The sequence below is a fragment of the Garra rufa genome, chromosome 1 (assembly GCF_049309525.1).
Source record: "Garra rufa chromosome 1, GarRuf1.0, whole genome shotgun sequence".
NCBI classification, from domain to species: Eukaryota; Metazoa; Chordata; class Actinopteri; order Cypriniformes; family Cyprinidae; genus Garra; species Garra rufa.
Window position 1 is genome coordinate 53,812,370 of NC_133361.1, and position 25,736 is coordinate 53,838,105.

At 40.9% G+C, this 25,736-nt stretch overlaps 1 protein-coding gene across 2 annotated transcripts in view; it reads left to right on the forward strand.

Moving 5' to 3' along the window:
- grin2ca (glutamate receptor, ionotropic, N-methyl D-aspartate 2Ca) overlaps positions 1-25,736 on the forward strand; it is a 107,432-nt gene that overhangs the window by 45,847 nt on the left and 35,849 nt on the right. For both annotated transcript variants that reach the window (XM_073842711.1, XM_073842720.1), the window contains 2 exons: positions 3,914-4,512; positions 22,042-22,156. In XM_073842711.1, coding sequence (XP_073698812.1) covers positions 3,914-4,512; positions 22,042-22,156 — 714 coding nt within the window. The remainder of the gene's footprint in view (positions 1-3,913; positions 4,513-22,041; positions 22,157-25,736) is intronic.

Genomic DNA, 25,736 nt, shown 5'->3' on the forward strand with positions numbered 1-25,736 from the left:
AGATGTGCTGTCTAAACTCCACAGATCTTGTTATATGAAACTAGGCTTGTCATTTTGTAATGGGACCAGCTTATATACCTATAAATACCTAACCCATTATATTGCTCTAACTGTTCTTGGTCTCACAACTTGTACTTTTTCAAATGCAATGGTGGTTCAATGACATGAGCATTCAAGCATTGTGATTTTTAGAGCAGTTAAAGGGGTCAGCGAACAGGTGGAATAACTGAGAACGTCTAATGAACAGGCTTACCCTACTTTCCCAATGCTTTTGTCTGAAGGACATCACTGTGTAACGCTGAAAGTCTCTCTCAGGACGCGGTTCAATATGAAATCCTCTCGCTGTAGCAGTCGGCCTTCATCTATGAGATAAAAACTCGGTCAAGTTTAGATTCAGTCCCCATGTACGCTTTCTAAAATGATAAATGCTGTTTATACACACTAAATACATCTAGGGGCTCCTGTTTATCTGAGCTGTTTGTAGTCGTTCTCTTGTGGATAAACCTTTTATAACAAAATGTCATGTTTAGACAGTCAGAATTTGCTCAGATTTTGGTAAGCGTTGAATATTGGACAGTTTAGACAGATGTGCATGCGAGATGATAGCAGTTATTTTAGACTGTAGAAGTAATTGTGGTCATTGGGCTATGATATTTATATCTTGTAATTTCTCTCAAAGTCCAAGGGAACTGTAAATTTGGATGAAATCAAGCTTGAGGACAATTTCATCACTGGCATTCTGTTTTAAAATGCTAAAATTGAAATGCGTGGATGATTAAATATGCAACCGCAAAGTCAAAACACCTTTCATCTTAATAATATTGAAGAATGTGATTATGGGCTATAAGCAATTACTTTTTAATTGGCATATAAAGGTTTTATTGTAACCTCATGTGCAGGGTGTGCTTTATTTTGTGCCACATTAATCACAATTAAAGGACATTTATAAAATAAATATTTATGGCTTTATAATTTCATTGGATGACCTGTATTCAAAGTAATTTTGGACACATGTGACTGAATATTAATTAGATTCTATATTAAAGCACCAAGGTTTAGATGATGGTTATTATATCAATATGAAATTATAGTAAATACTGTATAATATTACAGTTTAGTAGTTTGCATGTCATAGTAATATGTAACAGTTATAGTTATATATTTAATAACAACGTTGCAAAAAAAAAAAAAATATATATATATATCAGATGGCTAAATTCGGTACAATGCATGAAATAGAAACATTTATGTTAAAATTGTACATGGTCCCTTTTAAAATAAATTTAATAAAAAAAATAAAAATAAAAAAGTAATTTAGTAGTGAGCATGCTATAGCTGTGTGTGAAAGTTATATTTAAATATTTAATAACATCAATAACAAAGTACAATAATAATAATGATGGTAATATTACTAGTAGTATAATTATGTTTCATATTTTAGATATTATAATAATGTATCATTTATATTTATTTATAATTTAGAATAATTATAAGTTATGTTATTTATTTAAAATGATGATTGTTTAAAAATACTGTAAACTTATAGTAAATATATTAATATTTAATTTGTATACTGTAATTATTATACAGTGCCCTCCACTAATATTGGCACCCTTGGTAAATATGAGCAAATGTGGATAAATAAAAAAAAAAATCTGCATAATTTAGCGTTTTGATCTTTCATTCAAAAAATTCACACAATTCTAACCTGTCATTAAAGTAAAACATCTCATTATGAAATAAATGTTTTTCTCTAGTTCACGTTGGCCACTATTATTGGCACCCAATTATTGTAAGATCCTTTTCCCAAGATAACAGCTCTGAGTTTTCTCCAACAATGTCTAATGAGTTTGGAGAACATCTGACGAGAGATCAGAGACCATTCATCCATACAGAATCTCTCTAGATTCTCCAGAATCTCTCTCTTCCCAGCTTCAAGTTGGTGCTTCTTCTCTTCAGTTTCTATGCAGGGTTCAGGTCAGGGAACTGGGACGGCCATGGTAGAAGCTTCATTCTGTGCTCAGTGACACAATTTTGAGTTGATTTTGATGTTAGTTTTGGATCTTCGTCCTGCTGGAAGATGCAACCAAGGCTCATTATAAGATTCCCAACAGAGGCGGTCAGGTTTTGATTTTTTATCTGCTGGTATTTGATTAAATGTATCTAAACATGGCTTCAGGACCTCTGGCAGAAAAATAGGCCCACAACATTAAAGACCCAGCTGTATTTTTAACCGTGGACATGGGGTACTTTTTTTTATCCCTGTCTGCACCAAAACCATCTGGAGGGTTAGCTGCCAAAAAGCTCATGTTTAGTTTCATCTGACCATAGAAGCCAGTCCTGTTTGAAGTTCCAACCATGTGTGACAAATGAATATGCTGGAGTTTTTTGGGGGGGATCTGAAACCCTCTGGAACAACATGTGGTGATGTAGGGGCTGTTTGATCATTTTATTTTAGGCTTTCTGACCCCAAGACTCAACGGTTCTCTGCAATTCTCCAACTGTGATCCTCTTCTAGGCAGATTTGTAACATCTTCATTTAATTGGAACTTCTTAATTATTGCCCCGGTGGTGGGAATGGGGATTTTCGATGCTTTAGCTCTTTTCTTACAGCCACTTTCTATTTTGTGAAGCTCAACAAACTTGTTCTGCACACCAGAACTACATTCTTTGGTTTTACTTCTTGTGATGGATTGATGGATGATTAAGGGAATTTTGGCTTTTGTGTTCCTCATATTTATAATCCCGTGGAACAGAAAGTCATGGCTGAACAATTTTATACACCTAGCCACCCTGGTGTGCTAAAACAATTGTAATATTAATGGGAATATACTTCAGAGATATTTTACTTAGACAAATCTCTAGGGGTGCCAATAATTGTGGCCAACGTGAACTAGAGAAAAACATTTACTTCATAATGAAACTTCCCCCACAGTTTCCATCATTTTACTTAAAGGAAAGGTTAGAATTTTGTGAATTTTTCGAATGAAAGATGTAAAGGATAAACAATGCAGATTTATTTTCACTGTCACCTTTGCTCTTATCTACCCAGGGTGCCAATATTAGTGGAGGGCACTGTATTTAAATAAATAATGTTAATTTATAGTAACATTAATAGCAACAACAACAATTATTATTTATATTTGTAGTAGAGTATTACATATAATTATACAATTTTTAAATTTGATAAATTATAATAATTTGTTATTGTAATATTTATTAAATTAATAAAATGATTTGAACAGTCAAAACACACCTGTGACTGAATATTAGTATGCTTTAGTAATGTTACTATACTTAATACACATTTATAGTATAATAATAAAGCTATAATTTGCCCTAATAGTATGATTTTAATACTTTTCATATTGTATAAATTATGTAATATTTATTATATTAATACATTTTTAGTTTGAACAATCTATATATACACAAACACACCTATCTTTCATTTAGATTCTATATTAATGCATCAGGTTTTGTTGTTTATTCAGTCAGTGATAATGATAATATTAATATAAATATTTTATTCAATATTGAATAATATTTAGCAATTTAATTTATTACATTAATATAAAATTATATTTAATATAGTATTCATATTTAGTAGTTAGTATGCTACAGTAATATGTTGCTATATTTTATATACATTTATAACTTGAATTATAATAATAGTATAAAATATCATTGTAATACTTTTCATATTTGATCAGTTATAATGTATTATGGACTGAAAATGATAATAATAAAATAATATTTTAGCATTATAAATTAACCTACTTATTGTATTATATTGTTGTTTGTGTGTACTTTTGTACTATTGTATTTTACAATATGGTATGAAATCACACACATTTAATGTTTTAATGTGGAGAAATGATGTCCAGCTGTCACTTTGCTGTGTTTCTCTCAGGGTGACGGTTCTACCTTCCTCCAGCTGGGCTCCTCCATCGAGCAGCAGATCAATGGGATGTTCAAGATGATGGAGGAGTACAACTGGGACAGTTTTGTGGTGGTGACCAGCATGTACCCGGGCTACGACACCTTTGTGGACTACATCCGCTCCTTTATCGACACGTCTTACTTCCTCTGGGAGTTGCAGGACATCTTGACGTTTGACATGTCGGCAGACGGCATGAACGACCTCCGTGCCCACCGCTTGCTTCAGCAGATCGACGCGCAGGTGCTGCTGGTGTACTGCTCGCACGACGAGGCCCAGTACCTCTTCAGCATGGCCAGGGAAGTGGGTTTGGTGGGTCCGGGGTATATCTGGTTTATCCCCAGCCTTGCGGTGGGAAACCCCAACATGCCTCCTCCAGAAAGCTTCCCCGTTGGATTGATCAGCATTATCACCGATCGCTGGAAGATGAGCTTGAGGAACAGGGTGAGGGATGGTGTAGCCATCGTGGTGAAAGGAGTGGAGAGCTTCCGCAAGCAGAGAGGCTTTATTCCTGACGGACACATGGACTGTCTGAGTCCGGTGCGGCCATCCGCCAATGACACTTTCTACAGGTGAGGGCTCACAGTTTTTCTTTTGATGGCACTAGTGGTTGAGATATTACCCATCATGAACATATTACATTCTTGCTTCTGTGGAATATAAAAGAAGATGTTGGTAACCAAACATTTTCAGTTCCAGTGACTTTTTTTGCCCATACATTGTTTGCCATCATTAGTTAAAATATTTACTTTCATGTGCTGCAGAAATTATAAATGCATACAAGTTTGAAATGCCATGAAGGAGAGTAAATTATGACAAAATTTACTCTTTTTTTTGGATGAACTCCACCGTCTAACCCTAAGATTCATACATTCAAAAAGTCTGGTCAATAATGGAAATTATTTTCATGTTGTGGCTGATTAATGGGTGTTTTAAAAAAATATATACTATTTTGTCCAAATAAAATAATAAAAATAACATTTAATAAAATTATTCATGCATTAATAATAATAAATTAATTAATTAATTAATAATTATTATATGATAATAATATTTTAATATTATTGTATGTCAGCATACTTGTTATTCAATTATTTATATATGTGTGTGTGTATACAATATTTATTGTATATAAACTAAATAAAACAATACATAATATTATTCAAGTATAAATATAACGTCTAGGTTACGAAGGTAACCCACGTTCCCTGAAGGAGGGAACGGAGACGTTACATGGGATCTCGCTTGAGAGACCGATCATCTCTGAGCCTTATATCAAAAGGCCAATTGCAAATTGGCGAGTGGACGTGCGCGGCGGCCACGCCCCCGTACATACGGGTATATAAGATGGCCGCGCGCATCACTCAGTTAGGCTTTTGCTGAAGAGCCGAACGAGCCGGCGTCAGCGCGACGCCAGGGCGTGGCAGGGGAATGTAACGTCTCCGTTCCCTCCTTCAGGGAACGTGGGTTACCTTCGTAACCTAGACGTTCCCCTTCAGTCGAATCACTTCGACGTTACATGGGAACTAGCCCTATGGAAAAGGCCACGACCCTGACGCCGCGTTACGCAACGACTTCACGTGCTGACAAGTATACGTGCCGGCAGGCGAAGTGTAACGTAACCTTCCCAACGCCCTGAGGCCCAATAAGGGGGCCCTTCCAGGGATGCCAGTTGTACTGAAGCATGGGTTGGGGGGGCGGAGCACATGAAATCTTTACATGTGGAAATGAGAATAATTCAATATATCCATAAAGGTTTTTAGGGATACACGAGGGAAACAGCGGTCTCCTCCGCTGGAATAATAAAAACTAAGCCACAACCTGCGGGGCGAAGGAGACCCAGGCAGGATCACAGTCAGGGACTACTCCGCATCTAGGCCAGACTGCGGGGCGCGGAGGACCCAGGGTTCGCCGGAGGGAACATTCTGGGAAATAGCGCACGGATCCCCGTGGGAATGGCGCAGCAAGCCGACACCAGCCATCCTCCCGCTCGCCTAAGTCTTATGTCAAGACACGGGAGGATACGGCCTCTACGCGGAGGTTGTAAAACCTAGCGAAGGTGTTGGATGTCGCCCAGCCCGCAGCTCTACAGATGTCCGCTAGTGAGGCGCCATGAGCCAACGCGTAGGATGAGGCAACACTCCTAGTGGAGTGGGCATGAACACCTAAGGGGCATGGCTCTCCCTGATATAAGTAAGATAGGGAGATGGCTTCTACCACCCAATGGGCCAACCTCTGTTTGGAGACAGCATTCCCTTTCTGCTGACCTCCGAAGCAGACAAAGAGCTGCTCGGTGCGCCTGAAGTGCCGAGTACGGTCTACGTAAGTACGCAGAGCACGAACGGGGCAGAGCAGCGCAGAAGCTGGGTCTGCCTCCTCCGGGGGCAGAGCTTGCAGGTTCACCACCTGATCGCGGAAGGGCGTGGTGGGAACCTTGGGCACATAACCGGGCCGGGGTCTCAAGGTGACGTGAGAATCTCCGGGCCCGAACTCAAGGCACGTTTCGTTGACAGAGAAAGCTTGTAGGTCCCCTACCCTCTTGATGGAGGCCAGTGCAGTCAGGAGCGCTGTCTTAAGAGACAGAAATTTTAGCTCAACTGAGGCAAGTGGCTCGAATGGGGCGTCCCGTAGGCCACGGAGGGCGACGGAGAGATCCCAAGAGGGTATGAGGTGCGGTCTGGGAGGATTAAGTCTCCGGGCACCTCTAAGGAACCTCACGACCAGTGGGTGCTTACCTAGGGATGTTCCATCTACTGCGTCATGATACGCCGCAATAGCAGCGACGTAGACTTTGAGAGTCGAAGGGGACAGCCTGCGCTCCAACTTCTCTTGCAGGAAGGAAAGCACTACTGCAATCGTGCATCTCTGGGGGTCCTCATCTCGAGAGGAGCACCAGTCAACGAACAGACCCCACCTCAGAGCATAAGCCTGCCTGGTAGAGGGGGCTCGGGACTGAATGATGGTGTTTCTCACGGCCTGGGGAAGGCCGGCGAGGTCTGACGCGTCCCGTCCAGGAGCCAGACATGAAGGTTCCACAGGTCGGGACGCGGGTGCCAAATCGTGCCCATCCCCTGAGAAAGAAGGTCTTTCCTCAAGGGGATTTTCCAGGGAGGGGCTGCCGCGAGGGAAATAAGTTCTGGAAACCAGGTCCGGGTGGGCCAATAAGGCGCGACCAGCAAGACCTTCTCCTCGTCCTCCCGGATCTTGCACAGGGTCTGTGCAAGGAGGCTCACTGGGGGAAAGGCGTACTTGAGCCCCGGAGGCCAGCTGTGTGCCAGGGCGTCTCTGCTGAGGGGAGCCTGGGTCAGAGAGAAAAAGAGCTGGCAGTGGGAGGTTTCGGGGGAGGCGAACAGATCTATCTGAGCCTGGCCGAATCGACTCCAAATCAGCTGGACTGTCTCGGGGTGGAGCCGCCATTCTCCGGGGTGGGTGGACTGCCGTGAGAGCTGATCCGCTGCACGGTTGAGTTCCCCTGGAATGTGAATGGCACGCAGCGATTTCAGCCACGTTTGACTCCAAAGGAGCAGACGGCGGGCGAGTTGTGACATGCGAGGTGAGCGAAGGCCGCCCTGGCGATTGATATACGCCACAGTCGCAGTGCTGTCGGTGTAAACAAGCACGTGCTTCTGACGCAGCGTCGATCGGAAGTGACGAAGGGCCAGAAGCACGGTCAACAACTCGAGGCAATTGATATGCCACTGCAGCTGAGGTCCTATCCAGGAGCCCGAGGCTGCTTGCCCGTTGCATATAGCACCCCAACCCGTGGTGGAGGCATCTGTGTGCACCACGACATGCCTGGAAACCTGTCCCAAGGGAACTCCGGCCCGAAGGAAGACAGGGTCTGACCACGGGCTGAAAAGGCGGCGACACTGCGGGGAAACGCCAATCCGAAGTGTGCCACGGTGCCATGCCCGTCTTGGGACTCGATCGTGTAACCAGCGCTGAAGCGGTCTCATATGAAGCAAGCCCAGCGGCGTGACCGCGGCTGCAGCTGCCATATGCCCCAGGAGCCTCTGAAAAGTTTTGAGAGGGACCGCTGGTTTGTGTCTGAATAAGTCCAGACATCTCAGCACCGACTGCGCGCGCTCGTTTGTGAGGCGGGCTGTCATATTGATCGAGTCCAGCTCCACGCCGAGAAAAGAGATCCTCTGCACTGGGGAGAGTTTGCTCTTTCCTCGGTTGACCTGAAGGCCCAGATGGCTGAGGTGCCGGAGCACTAGGTCCCTCTGCTCGCACAGCAGATCTCGTGAGTGAGCTACCAAGAGCCAGTCGTCGAGATAGTTGAGAATGCGAAGCCCCGACTGCCAAAGAGGGGTCAGAGCGGCTTCCGCAACCTTGGTGAAGACGCGGGGAGAGAGGGACAGGCCAAATGGGAGGACCTTGTACTGATACGCTCGGCCTTCGAAGGCAAACCGAAGAAAGGGTCTGTGACGAGGAAGGATCGAGACGTGAAAGTACGCGTCCTTCAGGTCGATGGCTGCAAACCAATCCTGGGGACGAATGCAGGTTAGCATGCGTCTCGTCGTGAGCATCTTGAACGGCAGCCTGAGAAGGGACCGATTCAGAGCTCTGAGGTCCAGGATGGGTCTTAACCCACCGCTCTTTTTGGGCACGATGAAGTAGGGACTGTAAAACCCTGACTTCATCTCGGCTGGAGGGACTGGCTCGATTGCGTCCTTCGCCAGTAGGACTGCAACCTCCGCACGCAGGACAGTGGCGTGCGTGTCCGAATGGACAGTAGTAAAATGGACACCTCTGTACCTGGGCGGACGCCTGGCGAATTGAATCGCATAGCCGAGACGTACCGTCCGTATCAACCACCGCGAGGGGTTGGGGAGCTGAAGCCACGCCTTCAACCGGCTCGCTAGCGGTATCAAGGGAACGTTGACCGACGTGACCGCGGTGGGGCAGCCTAAGGGGGCGGGGGGAAGGGGACTGACCCCAGAGAACGCTGAGTTCTGGGGGAGAGTCTGGCCGCGAAAAGCAGCGCTTACCTTCTTCCCTGGATCCCGCGCTGGCGATGCCGGGCTCCGAGTCCGACGTCGAGGAGTGTAAGTTCTGCTCGAGAGGGGAACTCGGGGCCGAGGCCCCAGAGGTGAGGAAATTTGCTCTTTTTGTGAAAAAGTGGGTACCGCCGACCCGTAGGCCGGCGGCGATGTTAAGTTCTGTGTGCACAGAAGCTCCCGGCCCTCCACCAGGAGTGGGGAAGTTGATGTCACTGTCCCCCGAAGAGCAATCTCCACCACCTCTGGGTTGCCCGCATCAGGGACGCCTCGCAGATTTCTTGCGGGGGGTTTTCTTGGCCGGTCCCTGAGAGGCGGGCGGCGCCGCTCTCCTGCGGCCGGCTCTGCGCCGGGTAGCCATCCCGGCTTCGTGACCCTCGGCGGGAGCTGGAGTAGACCTACTGGCCGCAGGGGGGCGCCCTCGGCGACGGGCAGGCGGAGGCGGGGCCACCGGCGGGGGATGTTGACTTCGCGGCGGGGCAGGATATGTTTGATGGCCTCCGTCTGCTTCTGGACTGCCGAGAATTGCTGGGCAAAATCCTCGACAGTGTCGCCGAACAGGCCGCTCTGGGAGATGGGGGCGTCGAGAAAGCGAGCTTTGTCGGCGTCCGCCATCTGAGCCAGATTGAGCCACAAGTGTCGCTCCTGGACCACAGCCGTGGACATCACCTGACCAAGAGACCGCGCCGTGACCTTCGTCGCTCGAAGGGCGAAGTCGGTGGCGGCGCGGAGTTCCTGCATCACTTCTTGATCAGGACCACCCTCGTCCAGCTGTTTCAGCGCCTGCGCCTGGTAGACCTGTAAGGTGGCCATGGCGTGGAGGGCAGAGGCAGCCTGTCCAGCAGCGCGGTAGACGCGGCCCGCAAGGGCGGACGAGCGCTCACACGCTTTGGAGGGTAGATGCGGCCGGTCCCGCCAGGTGGTGGCGCCACGCGGGCACAGATGCACCGCGACAGCGCGCTCCACCTGGGGAACCGACTCGTATCCCCGGGCTGCCCCGCCATCGAGGGTGGCGAGGGGGGAGGAGCTGGGGCGGAGACGCGATGAAAACGGCGCCCGCCAGGTTTTGACCAGCTCCTCATGCACCTCCGGAAAGAATGGAACGGAGGGAGGGCGCGGCGGAACCGCAGGCGCCCCCCTCAGGAACCAGTCGCCAAGCCTAGAGGGATCGGCAGGAGGTAGATCTGACACCTCGAGGCCGATCCCCCTGGCGGCACGGAGGAGCATAGCTGACAGCTCAGCGTCCATGTCAGCCGGAGCAGCAACCACGGGAGGGCGCTGGCCCGGCGAGATATCCGCCTCGCCGTCAGACTCACCCTCTGACGCAGCGACAGACATCTCTTCCTCTGGTGGAGCGCCAAAGGAGATGCTCGGCCCGGATACCGGGGAAGCATACTGCTCTGGCCACTCAACGGGGCCACGCTGGGGTGCAGACGGCCGCGGGGCTTTGGAAGCCGGCGGCGCGTTCTGCACCGTAACCTTTAAATCCCCCCTTTGCCTCGCCACGGCGGCCGAAAAGCACTGACGGCTTAACGACGGGCCGCGGGGCGCAGAGGGGAGCCGTCTCGCAAAAGAGCGGCGGTTTTTCAGCGTGACCATGGTCATGCACTCACAATGCTCGCATGAACCATCCGTGAACGCTGCCTCAGCATGTTCTAAGCCCAGACATGTGAGGCAGCGTTCATGTCCGTCCTCAGAAGTGAGGAAACTGCCACATCCAGTAGCGCACGGCCGGAATACCATCCTGAAAAGGACGCTTCACGGCCGTGAGAAATTGCTCTTATAGATCCTGGTCTGCCCAGGGAGGAACCGCGGCACTCTGTGCACTGCTGGGGCTGCTCGCTGGAGCGCAGGAGGCTTTTAATGGCCGTTAAAACGGCCGCCCGCAGGATACCGCTGACGGCTGCCAAAGACACTCTTTTAGTCAATCTCTTTTAGATGGCAGCACGTCAGCGGAGAAGAGCTCAGGAACGTTGTCTTTCTTTTTCTTCCTTCAATTGAAGTCTGTAGGCTCGAGCAGAAAGGCTCTGAAAGCAAAAGTCTAACTGAGTGATGCGCGCGGCCATCTTATATACCCGTATGTACGGGGGCGTGGCCGCCGCGCACGTCCACTCGCCAATTTGCAATTGGCCTTTTGATATAAGGCTCAGAGATGATCGGTCTCTCAAGCGAGATCCCATGTAACGTCGAAGTGATTCGACTGAAGGGGAAATGTATATACTTGTACATACTTGCATATATTTTAAAATTTAATAATAAATAAAAACAAAAACACACAATTAATTGTTTTGTTTGAATATAATAGTATTAATAATAATAATACTATCTAATAAAATTATTAATATATAAATAATGATTAATTTAATAATTCATTAGTAATTAATAAAAATAATAATACAATTATTTGCTAAAGATTACATTTAACAGTGTTAATAAATTGTAAGTGTTTTTAAAGATGAGCTTTTAAGTGAGCTTTGGATGATGGCTGAAGTAATTTAAATGCAAATGGGAAAAATGAACACAAATAATGGATACCAATAAATTACAAATATTTCATATTGGCAGATAACCAATATGGTATATAAATATAAAGATATACTGTGCATCTCTATTAAAAACAACTCCAATAGCTTTTTCCTCACATTCACTGGCAAAGTTCATTTCTCTAATGCAAGGGGTTGTGGGCAATATACTTAAAGTCTACCAGAAATAGGTAATAGAAATGAACAGAAAGTAATATATAAAGTCCATCAGAAATTAAATGAAATTTCAATGGACTTTGATTTGGGATGCACTAATCCTAATAGCGCTTACCTTATAGTTGGGACACTAAGTAAATTTGGATGCAGCCATGGTATGAAAGAGATTTTGGAACAGATCGAGGATATTGGGGAAATCCACATGTACAAATGTGCCATGTTATGAAATCTACAATAAAGTGACAGAAACTCCCAAGAACCTTCGGATTTACCTGACCCAACAGGGTCACGTAAGCAGAATTAAGGTGGATGAATATAAAGTGACAGGAAGGTTTGAACTTCTGCCAGCAGTTTTTTTTGTCGCAGAGCCAAAAAGCAGGGTGCTCACTTTGCTGCACATTGCCCAGTCTGTGCCATCCGGATTTAGATACAGGGATCAGAGCGAAGATATAATGTGTGATGCACACTTTCTTGCCAGGGCTGCCCAAAAGAGCAATCTGGTGCCATCTGTGCCAGGGAACGCAACAAATCCTATTTCGTCAGAAAATGTTTTAATCATCCAATGGGAGCCAGAGTTTGAGCGGCCGAGGCAGAGAAAGGTGCGCTGCATTTGGTGCAGCCCAAGGTCACTGGTTGTAAATCATGTGGGAAAACTGTAAATGTGTGTGCATTGCTGTAAAATACCACAGGTGGTATTTTTACGGTTTCTCATGTCATTCACAACATGTATACTGTCATTTTTATCTGTGCAACACATATATTGTAGAATCCTTACACAACACTTTACATGAAAGTTCATACACTGCTAAAATCCTGTTTGTTCTATATATTTTAGTTTCATTTTCCAGTTAAAATATGTGACCCTGGACCACAAAACCAGTCTTAAGTAGAATGGATATGTTTGTAGCAATAGGCAAAAATACGGTGTATGGGTCGAAACTATTGATTTTTCTTTTATGCCAAAAATGATTAGGATTTTAAGTAAAGATCATGTTCTATTAAGATATTTTGTATGTTTCCTACCATAAATATATCAAAAGTTATTGTGTTATTAGTAGTATGCATTGCTAAGAACTTTATTTGGAAAACTGGAAAGGTGATTTTCTCAATCTTTTGATTTTTTGCACCCTCAGATTCCAGACTTTCAAAATATCTCAATATTTCAATATTGTCCTATCCTAACAAACCATGCATCAATTGAAAGCTTCTTTATTCAGCTTTCAGATGATGTATAAATCTCAATTTCACAAAATTGACCCCAATGACTGGTTTTGTGGTCCAGGTTCACATATATAATTGAAACAATATGCAGATGCTGTACTTGAGAAGTGACACTGAATAAAATATTGCAATTTATGAATATATTTTGTCTTACTACATTAAAGAAATGGTTAACAAAAATTAAAAATGTCTGAAAATGTTCTCACCTTCAGGCCATCCACGATGAAGATGAGTTGGGTGAATGGGTGTCGTCAGAATGAGAGTCCAAACAGCTGATAAAAACAGCACAATAATCTGCATGACTCCAGTCCATCAATTTACATCTTGGGGGAATTTACACTGAGAGAAATATTGATAAAAGCAAACATATATGTGACCCTAGACCCCAAAACCAGTCACAAGGGTAATTTTAAAATATAAACATTTGAGATTTATACATCATCTGAAAGGTAAGCTTTCTAATGATGTATGGTTTGTTAGGATAGGACAATATTCAGTTGAGATACAACTTTTTGAAAATCTGGAATCTGAGGCTGTAAAAAAATCTAAATATTGAGAAAATCGCCTTCAAAGTTGTCCAAATATAGTTCTTAGCAATGCATATTACTAATCAAAAATTTAATTTTGATATATTTACGGTAGGAAATTTACTAAATATCTTTATGTTAACATGATCTTTACTTAATATCCTAATATTAATGGCATAAAAGTACACCATACAGAGTATTTCTGGCTATTGCTACAAATATACCCGTGCTACTTATGACTTTTTTTTGTAGTTCAGAGTCACATATGTAGTTCAATACAGAGAATTATAGATAATTCAATCCCTTAAGCTGGTTTTCTGGTGTTAGCTGGTCTCCCAGTCTGGTCAGGTTGGTTTGTTGGCAAGTTTTGGACACTTTTCAACAGGTCAGGCTGGGAAATAAGATGACCTCCCAGGTAAAACAGCTAACTAGCTTGGCCAGGCTGAAAGACCAATTGTAACCAGCTAATGTTTAATTTTAAATTAACTGTTTTATGTAGTTTTGTGCGTATAGAGTGTTTTCACAATGCATCATGAATCTGTCATACAATGCCACTGAACTGAAAAAAAAAAAAACGTGCATATTTTGCTGATTATTGCTGCTGAAAATGGTCAATTATCGTCATGTTTTGGGCTGTACTAATCGGTCAGACCAGGATAAACATTTGGAATACTATAGACCATGGTTTCCAGGTTTTCCCTCCAAAACCCGCCCAATTGCTACTCAAAACTAGCTCAAAACTAGCCCAATAGCGTTTCGAGGGGGTCCCCCAGTTCTGGGGGATAAAATACAAGTTTTTTTTGTCAGGGTTTCCATGGTAAATTTGCATTTCCGGGGCTAAATATGACGTAACTGGGGTCGTTTTAACCCCCGGACATCAAAAGAACTACTAAAAGGCAACAGTGTAAAAGTAGCCCAATTCTGCGGAAAAACCGCAGACTTGGCAACACTGCTATAGACTGCCAAAAGTTATAACAAATCAAAGAGAAGAGTGCAAAAAACTCTCTTTGAGGAACAAAAGGCATTTGTGGTTGGCCAAACTGAACCAGGATTTCCAGAATCTTGACAACATTCGTGTTTGTTCTTATAATTTCCGGTCAGGTCGGTGAAATATTAGGCTAATATCTTAATTAATACTGCTTGTATCTTTTCCACCTATTTATTTTAGTTTGTCAAAATATTGCGCCCTTTCCTGCTTACTAAGTCCTTCTCTATATGATTTAGCAGCTTCCACATTTTTTTCCCATGGTTTAGACAGCACAAATTAGCAGAACAATGTATTCAGTAGTACATTACCCATGCAATTTATGCTGTTGTTTACATCTGAGTATCTCCAATATGGCCGCGCATCCGGGTAACTGACCAAACCGTAATGTAAGTGCAAACCCTCTATTAGAGTAACGCACTGTTATCTTAGCAACATGCCAAACTCAAAAATGTATTTGTAGACAGCGAGGCTGCTCTCTAGGTTTTGGAACAGAGCTGTTCACATTAACATTCCCCTAGTAGCATGACTTTTTGACAATATAATCTTGCTATTGAGAGGATTTATTTTCTCGTTACTCATTCAGTTTTAGGGCATACAGATAAAATGCCACTGAAACGATCTTGATCCACAAGAGTCACCCTCGTTATTGATGGGCCGTTTTTAATTAAGTCTGATTTTAATGCTCTTGCGATTAAGTCATTTTACCTGTTAATGAGATTACAGCAGATTATCAGATTACTCTAGCTTTTCACACAGATGACACTTGAGCTTGCTCATAATACTCAGGGGGCTTTCATCACCTCCGCTGGGACGCTGTACGTATGTGTGTGTGTGTGTGTGTGTGTGTGTGAGGATGAGACGAGGCTGTCCACATCGAGTCTGAATTATGCTGCATGATGATACATGTGGCTGCAATTATCTGATTTATTAATGCTTAGTGCGTAAGGGCACATGTTTTCAATAACGTGAGCTGTGATGCAATGTTCAGTATCAAAAGTGTATCAAAGCGCTAATTGAGTTTGGTCTAATGATGTATTCCACTTGATCTAAAAGCTCTGGTAAACTTGAGCTGATCAGCTGCAATAACAATGCCAGTGTAAAAAATGTATGAGGTTTTTGGTTTGTATTATGAAGAGAAATTGCACTTTTGATGTCTCTAATGGAGAGAATTCAGAAGATGTAGCATTCACAGTTTATGAGCAAATATAAAAGACAAAAGGTTCAAAGCTGAAATCATCAATCCAAATTCCACTGAGGCAGACAAAACATAATACAAACCACAAAATCTGTCTGGAGAACGAACAGAGGAACAAGAAACGAGCTGGAGAATTATGCAGGCAACAATCTTTAGAAATGGATTTTAGTTGTGTTTGCCTTTGCAAAACTCACTGGCAAGATGTTAGAAAGTTGCCAGGGTGCTAAGATTGTTATGCAGTTGCTAGGTTGCTCTGTATGGTTGCTTATTGTTTTTTTATTGCCTCAAATCAAATTAATAGTTTTGAGGTTGTTTGAAGTTCCAAGGGTGTTATAGGAGTTTCTGGTTGCTAAAGTGCACTGTGTGTTTCTAAGTGTTTGCCTATTAGCCCAAACAATAAGAGTCTAGATTTGGCTCAGTTCTGTATATTTACATTTTCTACTGATTTTATTGTTCAGTGGGTGAAAATCAAAGTCGGATCATTTAGAAAAATCAACAAGGCACAGTCCAACCAAAATTCATTTAGACACCTTCAACATTTCTCACATTATCACAGTTTATTTAATAACATTTAAGTAATAAAATATGACAAGAACTCAAGAGTTAAACTGTCAGAACAAATTCATCGTGATAATGTCAGATAATTTTAAGAGAGAGGTATGTAACAAAGTGTCAAATCAAATGTTTGGTCCCAAATTTTAATCGGTTTTACTAGTAATCCACTTTATGAAGAATTTTAACTAAATGAACTATAGTATTCTGCACCCATTAGTAAAACAAATATCAAAAACTGTATCTGGTATGTGAATCATTTTTGGTTTGAGTATATCTAAATTATACCATTGTCATTAATATTCTTACATGCCGATTTTTTCAGATTTTTCAACCCCCTGACCCTAAACAGTTTGGCATAAAATGTGTGTTCTCCAGTGATTGTAGTAATAGTGATAGATGCACTTTAATTTTGATGGTGGAATATGCGATCATCAGAAGTGTTTTCTTGGAGGAGTCAATGTACGATGTGATTGGATATGACTGGTTATGTTCGGCTCTGTCTCTTGTGTTCATGCTCATTCCTCGTTATCAAAATCAGTCTGAATGAACGTTAATGGGAAACCTAATTAAAAAAGTAGGTAAACAACTTACATATTTAGATATAACCACTTTGTTACATCAAAATAAGACTTGAAATGGCATTAAAAAAAACATATTATGTGGAAGTTTTTAGTGAGTAATCAGCTTGGTGAAATTTAAAGTAAATATTGTCTGTAACCAATATTTACTAAGCTTTGATGACTGATGATCCTTAAAATTTTAAAATAGTTAAAAGTAAACTGAATCTACAGTACAGACCAAAAGTTTGAACACACCTTCTCATTCAAATGAATGAATTCAAATGAATGAGAAGGTGTGTCCAAACTTTTGGTCTGTACTGTATATTTTTCTGTTTATTAAAGTTTTTACTAGGGGTGCATCGATCCGATATTAGGATCGGGTCCGATATTGAAAAAATAGCTGGATCGGGGATCGGAAGAATATATATATATATATATATAAATATATAAATATATAAATATATATATATCAGGTCGCTTTGAATATAAGTATCTGCCAAATGAATACACTACGATTTTTAATGTTTTTTTTAAAGAAGTCTCTTCTGTTCACCAAGCGGATATTTATTTGATCCAAAATACAGCAAAAGCAGAAATACTGTGAAATATTTTTAATATTTAAAATAATGGCTTTCTATTTAAATATATTTTGAAATGTAATTTATTCCTGTAATTAAAGCTAAATTTTCAGCATCCTTACTACAGTCTTCATGGTCACATGATCCTTCAGAAATCATTCTAATATGCTAATATAATGCTTAAGAAACATTTATTGTTATTATTATTAGCAATATTTAAAACAGTTGAGTACATTTGTACAAGATCAGCATTATCTAAAATAAAAAAGCTTTTGTAACTTTATACACTATACCATTTAAATACTTGGAGTCAGTATAATTGTTTTTGGAGGGGTGGAGGGGGTCATTTTGATCAAAAGTGATGATAAAGACATTTATAACGTTATAAAAGAAACTTTCTATTCATCAAAGAAACCTGAATGTATTTTGAGCAGCAAATCAGAATATTGATTTCTGAAGGATCTTGTGACTGGAGTATTGATGCTAAAAAAATTCAGCTTTGATAATTTCACAGTTGAATTCATATCTACAGTACAGACCAAAAGTTTGGACACACCTGAATGAGAAGGTGTGTCCAAACTTTTGGTCTGTACTGTATGTTCACAAATAAAATTGTTACTGCATTACTTACAAGTTAATATTTTGGAATAGATTCATACTTGGCTTTAATAAATAGGATATTGATTACAATGTTAAAGTAAAAATATAAAATAGAGTTTTTTTAATCTTCTTTTTCTGATAGAGTAAGTAAAGAGTAGAGTATGACATAAATTTACATTTGATTTAAAAAAAACTTGGAGGATTTTGTCTCCTCATTTCATTTTTTGCCTCCACCACCGCACATCACTGGTGATCATGCATTTAGGTTCTGCTCCACGCTGAGGTCTGTCCCTGGGTTTGGAAGCAGCTTGATGTGGATGGTTCCAGTGGAGGGTCTGAGTGGCAGTGTCCTTTGGGAGGCTGGAGTGGATACATTGGCATGGTTTTGGTGTTTTCTGTAGCTGTGGGAATTTGATATTTTCAGCAGAGTAGGTTTGCAGAGTTCTTTTTTTAAGCCGAACAATAATTACTAGGATGTTGCGAAACCCTGAGAGGATAAAAAAATCTGTGAAAACACTGAGAAGGGGACAGAAAAGTGTCTTGAAACTTTTACATACCACAAAACACAGTCTGAGTATACTGCTGGAAATTCAGTATAATTCAACAAATCCGATGACGACTTCGAAAACCCTGAAGTGTTTCCAATTTTGTGTGTAGTATGCATCAGACGTTCAGCCAGCATTTGATGGGTGTGATGTCTGAGGCTGGCTTTCACACCAGAGGCGACTTAAATCGCAAATAAATCACGCTATTCGCACATAGTTGGACGCTTAAACATTTCAACAAGTCGTTTTTCAGCCTTTCATAGCACATAAAGCGCAGCTACCCTCTCAATAAAATCCATGTCAGCCATATCGCAATGAGACTGGAGCCACCTGGCAGAAGCCCCTCCCAAGCATTATGTTAAACTGCTTTAAATTACTTTTTTTTCCCACAGCAATCTACATCTCATAGACCATAATGACAAAGCACAAAACAGATTTGTAACAACTTTGCCAATTTATTAAAAAATAAAAAACTGAAAAGATCCCGTTGCATAAGTATTCATACCCTTTTCTGGGACAGTCAAAATTTAGCTCAGGGGATTTCATATTGCTTCTAGATGTTACTACACTTCCAGTGGAGTTAAATTCTGGCAAATTCATTTGAATGAGTATGATTTAGAAAGGCACACACCTCTCAGAAAAGGTCTAACAGCTGAAAATGCCTATCAGAGCAAAAAAGTCCTGAGGCCAAGATAACTGCCTGTAGAGCTCAGTGACAGACTTGCGTTAAGGCAATGATCTAGGGAAGAGTTCAGAAAAAAATCTGCTGCATTGAAGGTTCACAGAAGCATTATCCATAATGGAAGACGACTGGAACAACTAGGACTCTAGAAAATGTCTGCCAGCCCCCATCCAAGCTGACAGAGCTTGAGAGGTGAAAAGGTGAGGCAAAGAATGGCAGATAATTGCCAAATGCAGATGTGCAAAGCTTGTCACATCATACCCAAAAACACTTGAGGCTGTAAAGGTGCTTCAACTATGTACTGAGTTAAGGGTATGAATACTTATGCAATGTACTTATTTCAGTGTTTTATTTTTAATAAATCTGTAAAATTTGCTAATCTGGTTTTTGCTTTGTCATTATTATGATGTATGGAGTGTAAATGTATGTGGGGAAAAACAAATTTAAAGCAGTTTAACATAATGCTGCAACAAAACAAAATGTGAAAAAAGTGAAGGGGTATGAATACTTTTGCAAGGCACTGTATGAACACCCGATGAGACCATAGACTGTAAAAAAAGATGGATGAGACGTATCTGCTTCATTCCACTATAGAAAAGTAAAACTAAAGCATCTCAATATGGTCGCTGCCATCTTGGGGGAAATTACGTAATTTGGAGCCGGAGTCTGCGTAGTAGAGTCGTGAGGTGGAGCCACGGTATCAGTGTCCCACCCAAACTCCCGCAGAATCAATTGCAAGATCACAATCATGACACCACATCCCGTTTTTATCAAATAACGACCTAAAAGCGAACTTATTAGAAAAACGAACACTTGAACATGAATCAGCATGATAAGAACTACCTCACACGATGGAAACCATCTTTGGGAAAAAATTATTTGAAGTGTTATTCGATTATTTAGTTTGGCTCACAGATTACACGGAGAGGGCGGGGGTTATTACCTATACTGCAGGTGGCCACCGGGGGGCGATCAAAACGTTTTGCCTTCATTTTTCGGGACTCGTGCAACACACTTGCATGAGACTAAATATACTTAAAACCACCAGTAGGTGATGGCAGGTCCCTGTCTTAATGAGTGATACATTAAATCATCCATTCAAATAATTAGTTTAAAATGCTTTGAAATGATTTGTTTGAAATGTCTTTATGTATGGATTATTGAATCATTGACTACGTTTACATGGGCACGAATAATGCGATTATTTCCAATAATCATAGTAAGGACTTAATCGCATTATGATGTTTACATGTCAAGAGCAAAGTTCTTCTCTCCGGTTTACATGGAATTTCCATTATTCCTGTTATTCCTATTGTCCGTCAATGAATTGCATTATGTTCGTATCGCGTCCACAACATAAACTCAGTTTCCTGAGCTCCCTGTCGCCTTCTTCGCCGCCGTCGTTTCTAATCTGCAGACAGGCATTTCTCTAATGGGGGTAACGGGGGGCTAGTCCAATATGTGGGGGTGCTAAGAAAATAATCGATATTCGTGACGTAAAAGTTACTTAATGAAGAAATTGTGTCTTTTTTTTTTTTTTATAAAGAAAAGCAGCTCTGGTAGCCTACACACCACATTTAAAATTTATTTAAAACGGCCTTTTAAATTATATTTAAAACTGACACAAACGAAAAAAAATAGGCACAAACTTAAAACAAGCCCTGCATTCCAGCCCGAGCCCGACGGGCAGCAGTGAGCGCGCCTTCAGCGCATTTTTTTTTTAGGAGTTCCACAAATCCGCAATCGAGTGCACATAAAAGGCTAACGCATTTGCCTCACAATTGCCTAAAGATTCCTGTTCCTGAACAAGAGAGCCGATTCCATTTTTTTTAATAGAAAAAGCACATCAATTTGTTGATATTGTTTGTGAGGGCACGCAAATATACATAAATCCTTTACAGTTACGAATAATAGCTATTACTCTTACCTTTACGTGCTGTTTGCAATGCAAGAGATCACGCTTGCTCCATGTCTAGTAAAGCGCGCATTAGCCTCCGCTCTCCGCACAGACGATAGAATATGAGTCTAACAGCGCACATACAGGTTAAACGTTTAAAACTAACATTTTGATATGCTTGAACTCTTTAATATCTATAGATTTTATTTTAGGCAAGTCGTGATGATTTAAGAAAGCTAAATTGACCAAGCATATGAACTCGGTCTGCCGCTGGTCGCTTCTTTAAAAAAACAACAACTTATATTTAACGGAAAAAAATGCTTTAAACGTTTTTCTAAATTAACTTAAAAAAAAACTGAAACGAAATATAATTACATTGTCATTTGGCCTATATACAAAACTGAACTATTTTAATAGCTAAAAAAAATGGTAGTAGCCTATATGCTGTTTTGGGAGAAGTGGCCAAAAAGACGATCTTGGGTCGGAGTCTGGCAAGTCGCTTACCAGGAATTCTGCCAAGAGCTGGGCTAGATTTTAGGCCTATTCAGGGCTCTATACACAAAACAACGAAAAAACCTGTTACATGCAAAGGAAAGACTTCAAAGCTGGACAGCACCATACGCTCCGTGAGACTGGGTTGTGCGCTCAACATTAACACAATTCATATGAATGCGTAATTCAACTGTGTATACTTTACACTTATATTACAAAGTCATTAGTCATGTTTTTCACAGGATTCGTACCCAAGGATTCCACATCTTAAGTCCAATTCCATGCAAGTGCTCACTGTTTTACCACCTCTAATGTTCATTTCAGTTGGAAACTGCAGTGATATGTACTTGGTATTGGTATGTATTCTGCGTCTTACGAAAAAGTTCCCACAGGTACATTTTCGTCATAAGACCTACATTCTGATGCTTCATCACACAGTGAATGCTTTTGACTCTCAAGACGTATTTTTTATTTTTTTGCAAAGTGACATGACATATCCTAGAATCATAATTGATATGACATGATGTTAATATAAACATCTGTCTGATTGTTTTTACAGGCATATGCTGAATGTGTCCTGGGAGAACACTGACTTTTCCTTCAACAGCGATGGATATCTGGTCAACCCTTCCATGATCATAATCACTCTGGACCGCGGGAGACAGTGGGATAAGGTATGAATATTTTTTGCCTGTGAAGCTATGAAACGTTTCAATTTCTCTTGCCATATTCTATTCGAAAGGTTACACCTCCAATGGCGTCATCAATTTTAATGCACGTCCACAGGTTTCATTGCCTTCAGGCTAGTTGTGAGTCAAAATGCCATAGATAAATAGCACATACACCTTAGCGTTATTAGTTTGAAAAGTGTCAACTTTCACTTTTTATGTTCAGAGAATGGAAATTGGAAACGTCCTATTAAACATTCATGTTTTTACCAGAGCTAGATGACATCGTCTGTGCACTGTCTGGTTTTATGAGCAAACCATTCTCACATGCACTGCGTTTTTATAGTGGTCACCATGAATGATAGCACATCTATAGTGTTCGGCCTGTCTTCACACATCTGCGTTAGCAGGTGATACAAATTGAAACACTCTGCCTGAATTCATTCATGGAAATGTGCGCAAAAACATTTCAAAGTGACTATTTTCATGCAACCCCAACAGTGTTTATACAGCCAGTGGGAAAGGTGCCCGAAAAGACAGTTTGTTTTGGTTCAGGGCCTCAAAAAACTGCGTCCAGCAGTCTTTAAGCAATTACTCGCTATTGATATTTTCTTCAGGTTGGACTCGGTTCATATTGGGTGTGGAATCTTGCCCAAAGCCTCTCCCCCCTCCAGGTGGAGTGAAGTTATATCAGGAACTGAGAGTGATGCAATGCTGGTCTGGATCACCACAGAGAGAGAAAGACATAAAAACCATGTAACAAAGCTCCAAATGAGATGTCGGCCATTCTGATTTGGCATCAGACTCAACACGGTCATCACTCCATGCTGAACACACGCAGACTGCTGTAATCAGATGCTTTCTGCTATTTAAAACAAAGTGGAATCTCATGACAATAGGATTCTGCCACTTTTACACTGATAAGATGTTGATACAGAGCTAGCAAGAGCGTGTGTTTCAAAACATCCAAAAATACCTTTTTTCAGTTTAATTGGCATACATGCACCAATAAATAACATCCTCGCAGTAGAAAATTGGAAAACCTGCTCTTTCATAAGACTTAGTGGGCTTAGTTTTATAAATCAACATCCTATCAAGTATCAAGTCTCAGAAGTATGGAAGCCCATTTATGCCACTGAATAAAAAATAAAGGTAATATGTAACAAACCTTTAAACCTTTAACAATAAACAATTTAATTGCGACTGACTTTTTTTCCTCAGAATTATGTGATATAAACTTACAATTGTGAGTTATAAAGTCGTAATTGTAAGATATAAAATCACAATTGTGAGTTATATAGTACGAACTGTGGGATATAAACTTGCAATTCTCAGAATTGCGAGGTATAAACTTGCAAACTGAGAGTTATACAGTCAGAATTGTGGGATATAAACTTGCAATTCTGACTTTTTTCTTAGAATTATGTGATATAAACTTGCACTTGAGAGCTATAATGTCACAACTGTAAGATATAAACTCGCAATTGAGATATAAAGTCAGAATTGCGAGATATAAACTTGCAGTTGAGTTATAAAGTCAGAATTGTGGGATATAGACTCAAGTTTTTTACTTTTTTTCACTGAATTGTTTGATATAAAGTCAGAATTGCAAGATATAAACACACAATTGCAAGTTATTAAGTCAGAATTGTGGCATTTGAACTCGCAGTTCTGACTCTTTTCTCACAATTGTGTGTTTACATCTTACAGTCCTGATTTTTTTCTCATAATTCTGACATATGTTCTCAGAAGTGTGAGATATAAATTCACAATAGTGAGAAAAAAGTCAGGAATGAGAGAAAAAAAAGCGATGTACAGTAAAAAGTCGAAATTACATTTTTTTTTATTCTGCTTCCATACAGGTTTCTCAGTAGAGCTCAAAAATGTAAATAGTATAGCTGAGAGATTTGATGAGGAATATTAGATGTTGCTCTGTATTTAATCTCACCACTGTCTAGTCCTTTAAAGGAACAGTTCACCCTAAAATAAAAACTATCATTATTTACTCACCTTCACATCATTCCAAACCTATATGACTTTATGGTAACACTTTATATTAAGGACCAATTCTCAGTTTTAACTAGTTGCTTATTGGCATGCACATTACTGATTGGCTTTTAATCAGTACTTATAAAGCAGATATGTATGCTTTACTTTGTATGACTATATTTTAGATCCCTTAATCCTACCCCATACCCAAACTTAACAACTACCTTACTAACTAGCAGCAAATTAAGAGTTCATTAAGGCAAAAGTTATAGTTAATATTGAATTAACAGTAAGATCTGGTCTCCAAACTAAAGTATGACTGAATTTTTTTGTGGAATGCAAAAGGAAAAATGTTAAAGACTGTACCACCAGTGGCTCTTTGAAGCTTTCAAGCTTCAAAAATGGATCATAAACAATCATAAAAGTAGTCTATGTGATCTGTGCACTGAAGTATGGTAGCTTTATGTGAAAAATAGACTGAAATTTAAGTTTGATAATTTTCACTTTATTCATTTGCATTGAATCAGTGAGCTGTACTCCAAAACCAGATGAGTTCAGATGATTCTGAAACTGGTTTTATGACAATGATCAACTGGTTCTTTGAAAAAATCAGACTTAAAAGAGTGATTCATTCACAAATCAGAAATCGCTCAGAAATTTCTCACCCCAGGGCAGATGCTAATGATTTTTAGTAAATGATGCCTTAGTAAATGATGACTTTAGAAGTTAGACTACTAGAAGTTGGTTAAAACTCTCAAACTGGTTCCCTATTGCAAGTGCATGGGCAGTCTTTCTCCTTTTGTGTCCCACGGAAGAAAGAATGTCATACGGGTTCAGAACGACATGAAGGTGATTAAATTATGACAGAGTTTTCATTTTTCTGTGAACCCTACCTTTAACAGATATTTCTCCCTTTGTGTTGCAGTCACTGTGGCTTTGTTATCTACTCTCTTTGAGCCTGACAAACAAAGAGTGAGATTTTTAACTTTCTTCAAAGAATGAGGCCTCTTTTATCCTGCTCATGTATTCACAAGGAGTCTTGGTGCATGATGACAGCAGGCATGATGAACTTCTTTTGATGGAATGGATCATCTCTCTGTGTTGTACACGTGACTCTCTCAGTTCTCGCTGACGATTTGTCTCTCATGGTAAAGTCCATTGTCCTTTGCCTCAGGTGGGAGATATACAACTCTTATCTATGGCTGTTTTGCACATCTATTTCAGCGGCGGGCTGAAAGAGTGCTTTTCCATTCCAGGCCTCTTTGCTTTGCTGTTGTAATTTACTGTGTAGGTAATTTATTAGGCAGCAGATTGTACTTTTCAAACAGAGTGAGGCTGAAGACCGGTGATAACTCTTTCCTTATGACTTCGCTAATGTCATCTTCCAATGACACCTTTTTTGTCAGGAGCTGCTAAGGTGCCCTCAGGTGTGAGTGGAGAGCATTAAGGAGGAGACGCCAAACGTTGGCCTTGCTTCATTCACTGTACTGTGATCCAGAGTAAAGATTTACAGCAAGAGATGCCAGAATTACTTCAAGATTGTAGGGGTATCGATTCTTTAGTTTTTATGGAGCATCATAATTAGGGGCCAAGCACC